Below are 14988 nucleotides of genomic sequence, written 5' to 3'. Positions count from 1 at the left end.
ATAAATAATGTTTCTTATTGAAAGGGAGAAAAAAGCATTCAGATGTAAAGCATTAAACAGGACTTAGACCTCAGAAGTCGCTTCAGGGCATCCGACTTCTTTCCCCACTTCCCTGCTTCTCTTTCCTGTCTAGATTCAGTGTTTTCAGGAAACAGAAACACTGCTGGATTCCCCTGACCTACATTCACTTGCAAACATTTCTCTTTGGGGACTTCTTAGTCAGTTTTCTGTTGTTATAACAAAATACCAGCCTCACCTGAGGCTGTGCGATTTAGAAAAGGAAAGAGACGGATCTAGCCCATGGCTCTGGGGTCCAAGAGCACAGTGCCAACATCTCCTGGCTGGGGTGAGAGCCAGAAAAAGAAAGTGTGGCAGAGACATATAACGAGAAAGGAGAAGACTAGACCCCCGCCCCTTATGCTACCGACTCCCTCAGGAACTGCCATGCATCAGTCCTTGGGCAAGGGCAGCGCTTGTGGCCTGATTAACTCTGCAGGACCCCACCACCCAGCAGGGCAGGTACGACGGCCATTAAACATCGCCACAAATTTAGTGGCCATCAACTCTATCCACACCACATCAGGGAGGTTTGGAGCTTCTGAAAATGTCTCAAAGTAAAAGCCCAGACCTCTTCTAGGTTGGACCAAGGGCCTGGGTTTGCAGACAAACCAAGGATCAGTGGAAGGACTCTGCAGGCCCTGGTGCAAACTCAGCTTTTGCTCTCTAAGGTGTCGTGGTGCTCACCCAGTGGGATGCGCATGAGAATTATCTGAAAAGATTAAAACATGGCTGGGCTGCAGACCCCAGAGATCTGACTGCATCAGTCCAGAGGGAAGACCCCAGCACTGGTACATCTACTACTCAAGCGTCTGCATTTTTAATGAATGTTCCGTGATGGCCTAAGTGCTTTATATAATACAGGGTCTTTTAGTCCTCGCCACACCTGTGAGACGGGCAGGTGCCATAACCCTCATGTTTATTTTCCAGGAGACTGAGGCACAGAAGTTCAGAGACTTCCCAGGGTCCAGAGCGACCCAGTGGCAGAGGCAAGATTCAAGCCCACCTGGTCCAGAGCCCAGCTCTAAACCTGAGTAGCAACGGTTCTCAGGCAGCATCGTAGTACCAAGGAGCACAGTAAAAAGGCACATTTTGGGTCACACCCCAGGTCCACTGAAGCAAAAATTCCAGGGTGCTACTTGGCAGTGGATGCTAACAAGCTCTCCAGGTGAGTGAGACTCGTGCTCGAGTTCAAGGACCACCACACTGCCTTGAAGACGCAGGTGGAGAAATGTCTTTGAGCTCAACTTCCCGCCTCTCAGACAGTGGCATCTTCAGTGGAGGATGAGCTACACCTGGAATCGAGAGCTGGGAATAGCTCATCTGTGGACTCATCTCCCACCAGATGACATAACTGGGCCGTGGTTCACAGCAGTGTGGTCCCTTCTCCAATTAGGTAGTGAATTCTTCCAAGATGACACTGCAGGACTCACATCCAGGGTGAAGCCACAGGACTCAGCTCCTCAGTGAGCAATACCCAAACTCCATGGTAATTTTCTCCTCCCTCTCCACTAACGAGATGGTAAAGAAGCTCAGGGTCTTCAGAAAGCTAAAGATCAAACCAAAACACAGCAATCTCTCCCCCAAGTCTCTATTTAAACAGAAGAGCTCAGAACATCCGTAAGTCATTCTGGAGATACAGTTCTTTCCATGCAGGGCTCCCTCTCTAAAATCCCTGAGCGTGCCCTAAATTGGTCTCTCCTTATTCAGGGAAGGTAGCAGGTGGGTGGGGTGGGAATGGGTTAAAAGGAAATTCTCCAATCGTGAAACCCTCCCGAAGCCATGCAGTCATCTTCCTGTAGTGATTTACAGCATTCCTCTAAAAATATCTATGAGATCACAGTACATTAAGTGTATGACACCAAACATTTGTAACTAATCCATGAAAATAAAGTAAGGGCGTCTTGTTGCATGGGGAATGCAGTGGAATTTGTCTCGTTATCTTTCTAAAATAAGACGGCCTCAATTTGGTTGAAATATATCTTCACACATTGTCTTCCCAGAGCAGAACCATTTGAGAAATTCTGATTGCAATTATAAGTACTGAATAGGGAGTGCTTTGCATTTCCTTTGACGATGCTGAAAGCTATAAGCAATCCTGATATTAAAATCTTTGGAAATTGATGAGTACCTCAGGCATCATTACAATGCTTTCTCCCCCAATCCAAGTAATTAAAACCTATTATGTGAACACGTGTTAATATTTTATCAACTATTGCTTTTAATTAACTAAACATATGAGGCCCCCCAAGGTAGCCAATGGAAGGCAGCAGAAGGATGTGGCTTCATTTTAAGTGAACCCCAATCCAACCCCACCCCAACTTCTACTTCTAGCCAGATTGATTTGTGAGTCCGGACGGGAGCACTTTCCGGCACACCTACCACAGTGCTGAACTCAGGGACCTGCCACAGCAGCCAGTCTTCGTTCAGGGTGTACAGTGCTTTGCAGGTGATCACGTCCACAGGCCCCTTGTTTATTTTCTGGTTCAGAGTTGTCACCAGCAAGTAGAAGGGCTCTCCGACAGTCTCCTTGGAAAAGATGCAAAGCGACAGTCAGCTTTCCCCAGAATCCACTGTACTTTCCAAAGAATTAAAGTTTCTGTTTATGGCAGCACGACAGGAGACAGGAGGCAGTGTTTTCTAACAGTCAACATGAAACTCCCAAGAAAACACTGTACATATCGCTCCACTTGGGATTGGGCGCAAACCCCAGCAAGCAGCCGCCTCTCGCCCCGGCACACGGACGACCACGCATGTGCACGCACATTCACAGCTCCCCGCACTGTGCTCTATTTCACGCCTTGCGCTGGTATATGGCAGACTAAGGCTCCTCTTGTGGGCTGGTGGTACCTAAGGAACAGTGAGTATATGTGGAGATTCAACTTCTGAGGAAACTGAACTTGGGGTACTCAGACACCCCACCGTGAGCCTTTGGTGGTGCCGGCCTGAAGAGGTTGTCTGGGGTCCTCCCTCCCCTGGACCACAGACAGCTCCACACCTTCCAAGACTCTGCCCGTCCTGCCGTCTTCAACTCCACATCTCGATTGTGGGTGCTGTTCCCGGCTGGGAGGCCTGCCTCAAATCTGCAGCCACTCCCTGATGCGAAGGACTCTGAGCCGCCCGCTGGTCGGAGGGTGCGTGTTCTGCTTCCTCCCAGGCATATGGCCCAAGTCAACTAGAGAGTATTTGCTAGACCATGGGCCTTCTATGATCCTTGGACATTAGGCCAATACATGGGGCCTGGGGGCCAGAGAGTCACAGCACCTCAGTGAAGGTGAAAAGGCAGCCTGAAGTCGGGTTTACAAAGTCAAGCTTACAGCCAGTGGGCCCAGCTTTCAAAGGAGGGGTCTACTGCCTTTCTCACCTGCTTTCCCTTGATCAGGTAAATTTACCTGGCGCTCTTTTTAGCTTCCTGAGGTCCACCCCTGACTTTACACTTTACACTGTAAGCACATTTGCCCTTCTGGTCCTCCAGATCCCTCTTGCCCCTTCTGGCCTCTCCCCCTGGCCCTGTCCACTCACCTTGGGCTCCCTTCATCTCCTGCTCGTGGGGAACATCCCTGAGTCTCTTCTTCGGTTCAGGACAGAGTGGGAATGTTTAGAATTTTCCCAGATGGGGAAGCTAGTGGGACTAATATGTGACATTTGATTCTCATGGGAAACTTCCTTTATTTAATGCTTTACATACTATCCAAGCTCTGCTGTCTCCCCCACCCACTTCGGTAACATCCTGACCACAAACCCATGACCCTACTTCTCTCTTCCTCCAGCACAGATCAGAGACACGGCTGAGCAGAGGTGCGATCAGGGGCCTGAGGGGTGCTCCTGGGCTGTGGGGAGCAGCTCCTGACTCACAGGTCCCCTAGCCGGGAATTCTCCAGAGTGTAGCCAGACTCAGAAGTGATACGTAGTTGTCCTCACAATGCCGTGGGTGCTCCTTGGGAATTCAGATGCCTGGGCCCCATGGGTGCCCCATAGACCTGCCTGTGTGGGATCCCGGGAGAGGAGGCCTGAGCATCCATAGTTTTACAGTCTTCTGGGGGCATTCCAGTGGGGACAGCTCAGGGTACCCCAGAACTATGGGGTCTGTTTGTGACCACTGAGCACAAAGTCTAGGTGAGTCACTCCTGCAGGGGACACCACTCTCATCCCCCAGGGGCTGGGCTTAGGCATGAAACAGACCAGCGCCGACTCTATCTTCTCAGCACACAGCCACCGGGGTGGTAAAGGGTCCTAGAACCTGGCGTGTCCTACACTGGCCATGGCACTCAGGCAGAGTCCCCTTGTTCTGAGTGCCTCACCTTCCTCACGTGCAAAATGGTAATAAGGGCACTGACCTCATGGGGCTGTCGAGTTAAAAGAAAAAAGGTGAACAAAGCTCTTAGAATATTGTCTGCCACATCCAGTAAATGGCAGCCCTCAGTAAGTGGCAATTATTCAGTATTTTTCCTAGCAAGCCTTGCAGTCTCGGCAGGAAGCTACCTGGAGGTGTAAGTGCTGCCCACTCAGTGTCTGTGGGACAGGGCAGGAGGACTGGGGTAGTCAGTGTCCCGAACTCCCCAGAAATACCTGGTTGAGGGGCATCAGGGCCTCTACACCAGAGGCAGTTATTCCACAGAAAGTGAAAGTATCACTGACTGGCTTTGTGCCACTTCCTCTGCGGCCTCACCACCAGCGTGCTCCGCACACTCTTGAATCAGCACTGAGAAACCTGGTCCCAGAATCCTTTGCTCAAGGGGACCGCTGGGCTTGGTGCCCAGATCTTCTGAGTACCTCACCCTTTTTATGCCCAACAGCCACTCTTGAGAGTTCAGAGTGACAATCACGAGATCCTGGTAGTTAGAGCTGGAAAGGAATCTAAAAGCACTGACCACATCACGTGGTGCACAGAAAAGCGATGTCCAGAGGCGAAAAGCCTTTCCCAGAGACACAGCCGGGCAAAGAAGATTTTCGAACCCACGCTTGCTGCTTCTGGCAAGACTCCTAGTCCAGTGCTCTTTCTGCTACCTCGGGGGTCCTCAAACACCAGGCACGCAGAATTCCTTATAGGAGCTCATGGGAAAAATGGATACTTGGGCCCAGCCACTGCGCTGGTTTCTAATTCAGCAGGGCTCTGGTAGGGCAGGCGTTGGCCTTTGAAGACCAAGAGCCGGAACAGGGTGAGAGTCCCGCTAGCCTGGCTCTGTAGCTGGGGCTGAAGCGACCACAGCGGAAAGCACAATATATTCACCCCAGAAATACCCACTCAACACCTCCCGGAGCATATGATAATTTATACCAAGTAAACAGAAAAGAAGGCAGATTTCATTAATCTTAATAAGTGGGCATTGCCTCAGGAGAGGAAGGAGTCAGTAAAAAAAATTTCTAAAAAATTGTTGCGTATCTTCTTGTAAGATTGCATTAAACATTAAACCAGGCACAGTCTATTTAAAGTGCTGCTTTTGGATCTCAGCTTAAGCAGCACTGTTAAAACCTGTGGCATAGCAGTGTATCTTATTCAGAGTTTAATTAGATTTTGAAACTAGCTGCAAATACACAATTATGCAGTTCTGTTGGAATCTGGATGCCTTGTGAAATTAAAGAAGGACGAGAACCTTCTGTGCCAGGGGCCTCTGAGAGTCCCACATAGATTGAGTCTAAGAGAACACCCTGGTTTTCATATTAATATTTTATAACCATAATGGCCAACGTTTACGGAGGGCTTACTCAGAGCTGAGCAATTGCATCTCCTCATCTGGCCTTCAAAACCATCCTAAAACATCCTTTTGTTTAAGTTTGAAGTGTTATACAACCAAGGAAGTTGGGAGGTCTACATCTGGGCCAAGCAATAGGTGCCAAAGCCCACTCTTTCGGCGCCTGGAAAGTTTGTGTTCAAAAAGTCTTTAAAACTCAATTCATTACCACCAGTACACAGCCACTCCAAGACAGTCAACTCCGGGGGCGGGAGGCACTTTGGCGAGTTGTTTTGGTGTGGACTGGCTTGTAAGGAGTGACTGTCATTTGCTGACTGTCATTAGTCTTTTGGTAGGGAATGGGTATTTCTAAAATGTCTGAAGATCTGAACACAAGTATTTTTTCTTATGAGGATTTGAAACAGTCCCTTGTCCCTGTACATTTTCTGAAATGGGCCACATGGCTCCATGTGCTAATTACTGTTAAGGATGAGGAGGTGAGTCCACTAGAAGAGTTTTATCCCAGGAAACTGTAAATGAATTACACTTGCATAGGCCAATTAAGACAGAAACTTTTTTAATTTTTATATTCACCTCTGTCTGTTTCCAGTAAGGACGAGGGCTAAATGTAGTTCATTGCTGACACCATAGGACATTCACGACTCACTCTGGCAACATCAGCAACTACTAAGAAGTACACTATTGCCTCACCTCGGACACTGCCCAGGCCCATGACACTCACCCGGAGGAAACCAGAGAGGCAGACAGACATCCAGTTTGTGAGCAGCTTCTCGACCACGGACTCTGTGCGCCGGAGCATGAGTTTGGGCTGCATGTTGCTGCACTGCTCCATCAGGTCCCTGGTCAGCACCTCGAGGATGCTGGTCAGGTAGACCAGCTTGGTTTGCAAAGCGATGGTCAGGAAGGAGGCAAACAGACACCTGTTTCAAAACAGAACCTCAGTGAGGCCCTGGCCACAGCCCTGGCTGAACAGCAGCGGCGGTTTGCGTGGACGTCCGGGGCAAGGAGCACTGTCTGCGGGGCACTGTTCTATTTTGTTAACACTGAGGTTTCTGACCGCTTCTATCCTTATGTCACAAAACCACATGCCAGTGTTAACTTCAGTGCAGTGTTTTCAGCCCTTCAACTGAAGTGATACCAAGAAGTGAGTCTTTCCAAAAATTTCAGGGTGTTTTTAAATTAAAAATAACACTTCTGCTTTTTTGATTAAGCATTTGTTTTTTCTCAGTTTAGCGGTTTTTTAGGGTCTTGGAGGGGGCTGTTGTGTGCATACGTGTCTTCAAAATATTGTGCGGTTGAAATGGAGACATGGCTGTATAAACGCCCAGTCCAATGCTCTGGAAAGCCGAGTACAGTGACAGACACCTATAATCTCAGCATTCTGGGAGGCTGAGGCAGTAGAATCTCAAGTTTGAGCCTGGCCTGGGAAACTTGGCAGCTTAATAAGACACTGCCTCAAAATTAAAAATAAAAACTAAAAAGGGTTGGGGATGTGGCTCAGTGCAAAGGCCCTGGGTTCAGTCCCCAGTACCATGAAAATAAATAAGTAAATAAAAATTTAAAAATAAAAGAAATGACCAATACCTGTCCTTTACTGAGAAGTTCTTCTGCTTTTCAAGCGTGTGAATGACAGTGACGAGGAAGCTTTTATTACAGATGAGGGCATCCAAAGCTGTGAGACATTCATTCTTGTCATTGGCATCTCTATTCTGGAAGAACAAAAACAAAGAACAATATAACAGACTATAAGTTTCAAGTTAGAAAAGTAGACCCGGAGTGGGTTTTCTGGGACAATGAATTATTATAATATTGAATTCGTGATCCAAAAACACCCACGATAAAAGTTCAAGGCAATAATAATGGAAATGACAGTCACAATGATAACACTATGCACGTTGGGCAGTCGCGGGGCTGGAATGAAAACATAGAGACTTACGTGCATGTCTTCGGTGAAGATGTGTGTGAAGCCACCTGACTGGGAGGAAGGAGACACTTTCATTATTCATAACATCCAAAGCAAATGAACAGTGTATTTCTCTTACAGTTCCCGAGTCTGATCTAATAAAGTAGAGACGCTATTTGCCAATCTGTTTCACTTTTTCCCCCCTCTTGACACCAGGGATCGAACTCGGGACCTTGAGCTTATGAGGCAGGCGATGGAAGCGCTGAGCTACATCCCAGCAACTATTTGCTAATCTAAAAAGCCCCCGGATGTATGCTGCTGCACACCCTGGAAGACAATAAATAATTATTCAGCTCCCAGGAAACACCGCTGGTCCAGAATGACTCGAAGAGTAAGCTCCACTGCACTTCCGTCCTGCTTCAGCAGACGAGGTTATCACCTCCCACTCTGAGAGCAGACTCAGTTGGAGCCGCGGTTAGGAATACGCAAATGTCAGACCAGGGATGTGGCTCAGTGGTCCCACTGCACAAGGGCCCGAGTTTGATCCCCAGTACTCCCCCCACAAAAAAAGTTTACGCAAGTATCAGACCACTTCTTAGCTCCTAAGGATAAATAGGAAATATGGCAACAGGTTTTAATGAGGTTTAGCCCAGTGGATCTGCTGTCCTCATGCAGTGCTACTCAAGAAGGAGCTGAAAGGATTAAAGTCAGAGCCAGACTACTTGGGGACCAGTCCTGGTTTTATCACATACCGGTCTCATGCTATTTAACCTCTCACCGCCTCAATTCTCCCATCTATAGAATAGGGGTGGTAATGGATCTCATAGGCTCAGTGTGAACATGAAACATCCAAGCAGCCCCACGAATGCTCGACGTCAGCTAGTGTTATTGTTTCTATCCCTGATTTGTGGCAAAGTACATCACAGTGCTGTTACCCCATTCGTTGTGAGAAGTATTTAATATACTGTGCTATGTGGCTCCTAAGCATAAACCCTTTAAATATGAGTTTTTTAAAAGTATGGTAAAGCCAGGTGTGGTGACCTGAGCCTGTAATCCCAGCACTCGGGAGGTTGAGGCAGGAGGCTGCTACAAGTGCAAGGCCAGCCTGGGCTATACAGGGGGAGAACTTGTCTCAAAAATAATAAATTAATTAATTTAATTTAATTAAAAATTATAAGCCTTGCTGGAATTAATAATTACATTTTTAAAATATACTGAATAACACTTTAAAGGAATCAACTGAATAAACATTTAGGACTCTCTCTCTCTGGTATTGAGACTTTGGGCTAATTTTATATCTCAGTACAGTAAATTTCTTCAGCAGAGAATCTTTTTGCATAGTTTCAAATCTGTTAGCCCAAGCAGAAGACCTCCAACTATTTTGGTCATGCTTTTTCCCTAGAAAAAAATGAAATAAAGACAATGACAATGAAAAAAATCCCAGACCCCGAGTTTGCTGTTTTGGGTCCCTAATATTCTCCCCTGCTGAACCAACTCCACACAAACAGGCAGATCAATCAGGTTGATTCTCAATCTTAAATAAGGTAACACCGCCCTGGCTCTCTAGGGCTCTTTCTTTCATTCAAATTTCCCTCTTCCGAGGAGGTTAGTTCCTCTGCTTACCCTTATTTCTGCTATTTTCAAGAAAACAAAGATAAATGAATACAATGAAAAGCAAAGCTGTAAAAGCCAAAACCAACCCCGGCAGGGCACAGAACCAGAAACTGGTGGTCTCTGGCCCCTGCAGCGTCCCCAGTTTCTTCTAGGTTTTTTTTGCCTCTCGCTCTCTGCCTGGGGTCTATCAGTCAAGTGCTCCCTTCCAACACCCAACCTCTGGCAGAGAGGATCTGGCTCCTCACCAGTCGGGGCACCGCCTAATTAACATGAGGACTCATCTGCAGCCTAGAGTGCATTCCAGGTGGCAATGTCCCCAAGTCCTGTCTGCCCATTCCCTCTCCTAATTAGCATCCATTCAGTTTTAACTTGGGTGTTCCTGATCGAGTTCTGACAAGTTGATGCTTGGTTTTCCCGGACCAATGTCGTTTAATGACATTTTGGGCCTTTGGTTTTTATGGCTGGCCCTGTCAGGAACATACAGAACTCCCAGTTAAATCAGTTCAGCTCCTTGTAACTATCTCTCTTCTCTCAAAATAATGCAGCATTGTCCCTGGGACTGGATTTTGTTTGTGGTTCCTCAGGCGCTCATACACTCATTGCTCTGTCTTGCTCTTGATTACTGAATTTATAATATAGGAAAATTTCTTTTTTCGGGCCACAGGTTATTCAGCCATCAAGGGCAATCATTAAATGCAAAAGCCCACACACTACCTGTGATGATGGGCAAAATCTCCGTGATTTTATTTCTGTTAAATTCTTTTTTTGGGGGGGGGTTCCGGGGATTGAACTCAGGCCCTTGCACTCGTGAGGCAGGCAGTGGAACCACTGAGCCAAATCCCTGGCCTTGCTGTTAAATTCTTTACGGGGATCTCGGAGAGCTGGGAGAGAGGGTCTCTGGATGCCAGCCTGGCTGAGGTCCTGTGCAGTCACCCTGAGTGGGGCAGCTGACCCCCAGCCTCCCCAGGTGGGCTGCTGCCATGGAAATGGGTGAGGCAGCAAACAGCCAATCTGGTGCCTGATACCGTTGGAGGATTAAAAAAAATACAAGTGCAAACAGTTGAAGTCTTATTTATAGCCTTCTTGATTTACAATACGAAAGCTTGGCCCCAAAATATACAGGGTGTTTTATGGAGCTATCCCAACCTCCAGACACAGCATCACATATCATGGTGTCCCCTCCTAGAATTATAGAGATGCTGGAAATTGCTTACTGCATGTGTCTGGGATTTTGAACTCTAGGCATCTGGCCAAGTATAGCCGAGAAGCTTCTGGTAAGGTGACACAAACTTTCCTCTGACCTGGAGAGATTTCTGGCTTTGTTTAGAAGTCTAGATTTAAATATCATTGGTGTGGATGTGTGCTTGAGGTTGGGTCTCTTGCTAGAACACCAGTTCTGCACCCCCCGAATCCAATATGGCGGATCTGGGGCATTGGGACCAGTATGATAGGACAGAGCATGCATGAGGACCCTTGCCAAAGGCTTTGGGGGGTAAATGAAGGCTGAGTGAGTGGGTGAAGAAATGAAGGTGCAAGGACAGAGGTGAGATTAGAACCCAGAGGACTAGGCGAACTTCTCCTGGGAGTTCTAGAGCGATGAACTGATCATCTTGTGCAGCTATTCCTAATAAACGAAGATGATACAAAACTAATCAGCTAAAGAGAAACTGCTGAAGAGAACCATAACAACTACATTGCCAAAAATGCCGGTTTTCAACTCAAATTACATACACGTTGGCTTCCCTCCCTTTTGCCTGGTAGTGCCTTTCATTTCCAATTGAGGAGTAATAGCGAATAATCTAGTAGCTGCAATGGAAGTCAGGCAGATAAACACAACAAATTGGCCAGCCCACAATTTATTGATTTCTAAATGAATTAGCTCACTTCCCAGCTGCAAATTCAGTTTTAAACTGGTAGTAAAATAAAGCAAAAATCATCCCTTTGAACTTCTGTCTCTCTTAGGTTTTTGTTACGGGACAAAGAGTAATTGCCAGTGACCCATCACTGTTTTATACCCCAATCAATGCAATTAATAAGTAGCCTTCTCCTTGCGCTGCTTAAACTTAAGCCAGCATGTTGAACTGAGTGTATTATCTACAGCTGCCTTGGAAGAAAATACCTTCATTATTATTCACGACTCAACCTTAGGAATATGATCAATGCTCTTTTACCTCAGGGAAGAAAGTTCTCAGAGCAAAATGTTTGTAGTCAAGGAAGGGAACAGTTCCAAAACTATCAACCACATCCAATTTATCCATCTGCAGCTCAGCAAAGCCTGCAAAACAGAATCCCAAGAGCAATATTTTAACTCCACAAACAATGGATAAGATCTTCTGCTGTTTTGTCTAACACAGAGTATGACCTTGGTTTTCATTAAAGAAGAAACAATAGATAATTACTTGGTTGGCTGCAGAAAAGAGCTGAAATAAAACACAAAGCCAGGCCTGGGCCCCGCTGTTCAGTTGTCTTCTATTTTACAAACACTTCTCATTACCATAGCTGTCTCCATGTAAGGGCAAAAATTAAAATAAAAGTAAAATAGCCTTGTTTATCTACAAATACAATTCCAGAACCTACCATCACGTATCTCCTTCCGGAGTTCGCTCTCCAGGAGCTCCAGCTGTTGACTCTGTTTGCGACTTAGCTCCTTTGATTTCTGCCTGGTCACCCCCACAGCCGCTAGGGAGACAGAGATGTTGCATCAGATCGATGTGTTAACTTAAAAAAATGGAAACAAGGAAAAGAAATAGAGTGGAGAGATGGAGAGATCAAGCCAGACAGAGACAGAAAATAGCACTTAAACTGGACATTGTGGTGGATGCCTGTAATCCCAGCTACTTGGGGGGCTGAGGCGGGAAAATTGAATGTTAGAGGACAATCTTGGCCTTGTAGCAAGATCTTGTTTCAAAATTTAAAAAAATAAATACAGAGGGCTGGGGATGCAGCTCAGTGAAACGGTGCCCTTGGGTTCGGTCCCCAGTACTGTAAGGTGAAGAAGGGGCGGGGAGGGGAGGGGAGGGGATAGGAAGAGGGGAGGGAAGTGAAGGAAGGAAGGGCAGAAGGTGGGAAAGTGGGAAGGCAGGGAAGAGGCAGAGAAGGAAATACACACAAGAGCTAGATTTCATCCGAAGAAATTTCCCAGTGAGGGTCATTCTAAAGAAGACAATGCGAAAACAACAGGAAAAAAAATGTCTACTCATCTTAAAGTAAAAACTAAATCAAATAACCTTCACTTGTAACCACAGATCCCAGTTGGCTAAAAAGTAATGAAACAAGCCAAGTCTCCCTACAGCCACAGGCCACTTACATTGTTCCATTCTTTTTCAATGTTTCTAAACATCCCTGGAGAAATAAAGTTGTGCAGTGAGTGCACAAACTACGGATCGGCTGCTGGCTACATAAGCCAGACCCGCATGGCTCTCATGGGGTGACTTCACGCACGGGTCATGGGGAGCCCCCACCTGGACATTGCTTCTCTCTCTACCTTGCCCAACCTCTCATTGTGCTGTGAGAAGTGGAACGGGGTGGAGTTTGCACTTAGGTTCACAGCCCTGCTGTGTCAACTTTCTGCATGGCTTTGGGTTTGTTCCGGGGCAACCCTGGGCCCGGCTCGCTGTACGACTGCCAGCCTCGCTGTGATATCAAGAGGATTGCAAGGAATCATCCCCAGGAAGCACTTAGATGTAATCTTTCAAAAGAATGGCGTCTCAATAATTGTCAAGTACCATTATTATCCTGGCGAGCTTCTCTGTTAACAGTAATTCCATGAACAAAGGGCTCTGCTAGCAGCGGATGCGAAGGGTGCTGGAGGAAACTGAGTTTCAGCTCTTTACTAGACTGCACCATGGACTGAGCAGGCGTAACCATTATATCTATTGTGCGTCTCTGAAAAAGGGCTGAGTATGCAGCCATTCACGAGCTTGCCCAGCCATGGAACTCATTTTCCCAGGAGTATCACCTGGGCGCAGGGTTCGCCAGGCCACACTTTGGGCAGCGGTGGCTTGTGCAGGCTGCATTGTGCAGCGGGGAGCTTTTCCTGGCAGGAGCCTGCGGGCCGATCTGTGGGTGGCAGGCCTAGGCCAGGTGCTCTTGGTAGTTCCACCACTCGAGTGGCTGACTGGCCGAATGACTGCCCCCAGCTGCTGGGGACACACATCTCCCCGAAAGTGTAACAAGAGGGTGTGGAAGAAGAGGGTGAGAATCTCACAGGGCTTTGCAGATGCAAACAAAGCAACATGTCCCATTTAGCCCATTTCACTTTAAAGACCAGAAACAATCTCTACAAAGACAGTGAAGGGAGAGGACTGTATACACATGTATAGTTCAGAGGTCTCTACTGAGACACCAAGGGGCCGTGACGCTCTAGCAAAGATGGTGCCCTTGAGCCAGGTAGGGTGGTGCACACTTCTACTCTCAGCACTCGGGAGGCTGAGGCAGGAGGGTTGCTGTGAGTTCAAGGCCAGCCTGGGCTACATAGTAAGTTCCAGGAGAGCCTGAACTACATAGAGACCCTATCTCAAAAAAACAAAATGAAAACAAAAACAAAAACTAAACAACGACGAAGACAACACAAAACTAGTGTAGAAGAGGCTGTTCAAAAGCAGTGGCTTCTCTAAAACACAGCCAGCATTTGTGCTGAGAAGTAAGTAACCTTCACTGAAGCTAACATCGGCCAGGATTTTATCAAACTCCAAACATATGGCAGGGATAGGCACTTGGAGAGAGCATTTAAAAATTTGTTTGAAATAATAACAGGACAAAATCAGACCTCTGAAAAGTAAATGCATTCCATTAGGCCAGTTAATCACACCCATGAATCCTTCTTTCACCGGATTGGGAATGACCCATCGGAAAGAACCACGACTTTCTCCAGCTTCTCTTGATCCAGAGATTTCTACAGTTACAGCTACGTAACAGGTGCTCAATAAAACCAAGGCAAATGCATGCGCAGATGAATGAATGAATGAGGTAGTGAAGCGATAGAAGAAAACATTAACAGCTGCCTATACTAGCCTAAAGTATTAGACAATACTTGCACTCCCTCAACAAATATGAAGTGCTACATTAGTTGGTGAAGAAGAGCTCTTTTTCAGAGAAGAAGGTTATGGTTTGTATCTCGAGATCCCCCCAAAGCCTCATGCGCTCATAGGTGCGGCACCTGGGAGGTGATTGGACTCACTGATGAGTTCACAGCGAAGTGATGTTGGGAGGCAAATTCTGATTGGAGGAGGTGTCCCTGGGGGCGTGGCCTGGCAGGGTCCATCTCCTTCCTCCTCCCTTGATCTCTCTCTGTTTCCCACAGCCACTCCATGCACTGTTTGTCTTCTGCCAAGCCCCTCTGCCCTGCTGCCCTGCCTTGGAGCCAACCTGTTGTGGACTGAAACCTCTACAAACTCTAAGCCAAGATAAACTGCCCTCCTAAGAGTTGTGGGTGTCGGGCACTGTGTCTCAGCGATGAGAAAGTGACCACGACAAAAAGGAAATAGACTTAGAATGAAAATCAGCTCAGAAGTAGAGGTCACAGACTAAATGGCTGCAGGCATCAGGCACAAGGATGGGTCGAGGGGTCGGGGGACAAAACCAGGGAGTGATGGAGACTCGGGTGAAAACCCAGGGAGACATTTCTTCTCTCAATGTTTAACTCCTGCAAAGCTCTAGAAAATGATGGGAAATTAAGGCTCCAGTGATTCAGATCTTTCCAATTTTTAAAAATGTACGCTA

At 47.0% G+C, this 14988-nt stretch overlaps 1 protein-coding gene across 1 annotated transcript in view; it reads right to left on the bottom strand.

The window, feature by feature from the left end:
* The window catches only part of Plxnc1 (plexin C1), a 146583-nt gene that overhangs the window by 35940 nt on the left and 95655 nt on the right, over positions 1-14988 (bottom strand). Inside the window, exons 17-22 of the mRNA XM_010629224.3 lie at positions 11845-11946; positions 11439-11542; positions 7687-7725; positions 7335-7459; positions 6472-6670; positions 2440-2586 (exon numbers count right to left, since the gene is read on the bottom strand). Of these exons, the coding sequence (XP_010627526.1) occupies positions 2440-2586; positions 6472-6670; positions 7335-7459; positions 7687-7725; positions 11439-11542; positions 11845-11946 (716 nt within the window). The remainder of the gene's footprint in view (positions 1-2439; positions 2587-6471; positions 6671-7334; positions 7460-7686; positions 7726-11438; positions 11543-11844; positions 11947-14988) is intronic.

The sequence above is a fragment of the Fukomys damarensis genome, unplaced genomic scaffold, assembly GCF_012274545.1.
Source record: "Fukomys damarensis isolate Sample0158 unplaced genomic scaffold, DMR_v1.0_HiC HiC_scaffold_15, whole genome shotgun sequence".
Lineage (NCBI taxonomy): Eukaryota > Metazoa > Chordata > Mammalia > Rodentia > Bathyergidae > Fukomys > Fukomys damarensis.
This window is presented reverse-complemented; position numbering and strand designations above follow the sequence as displayed.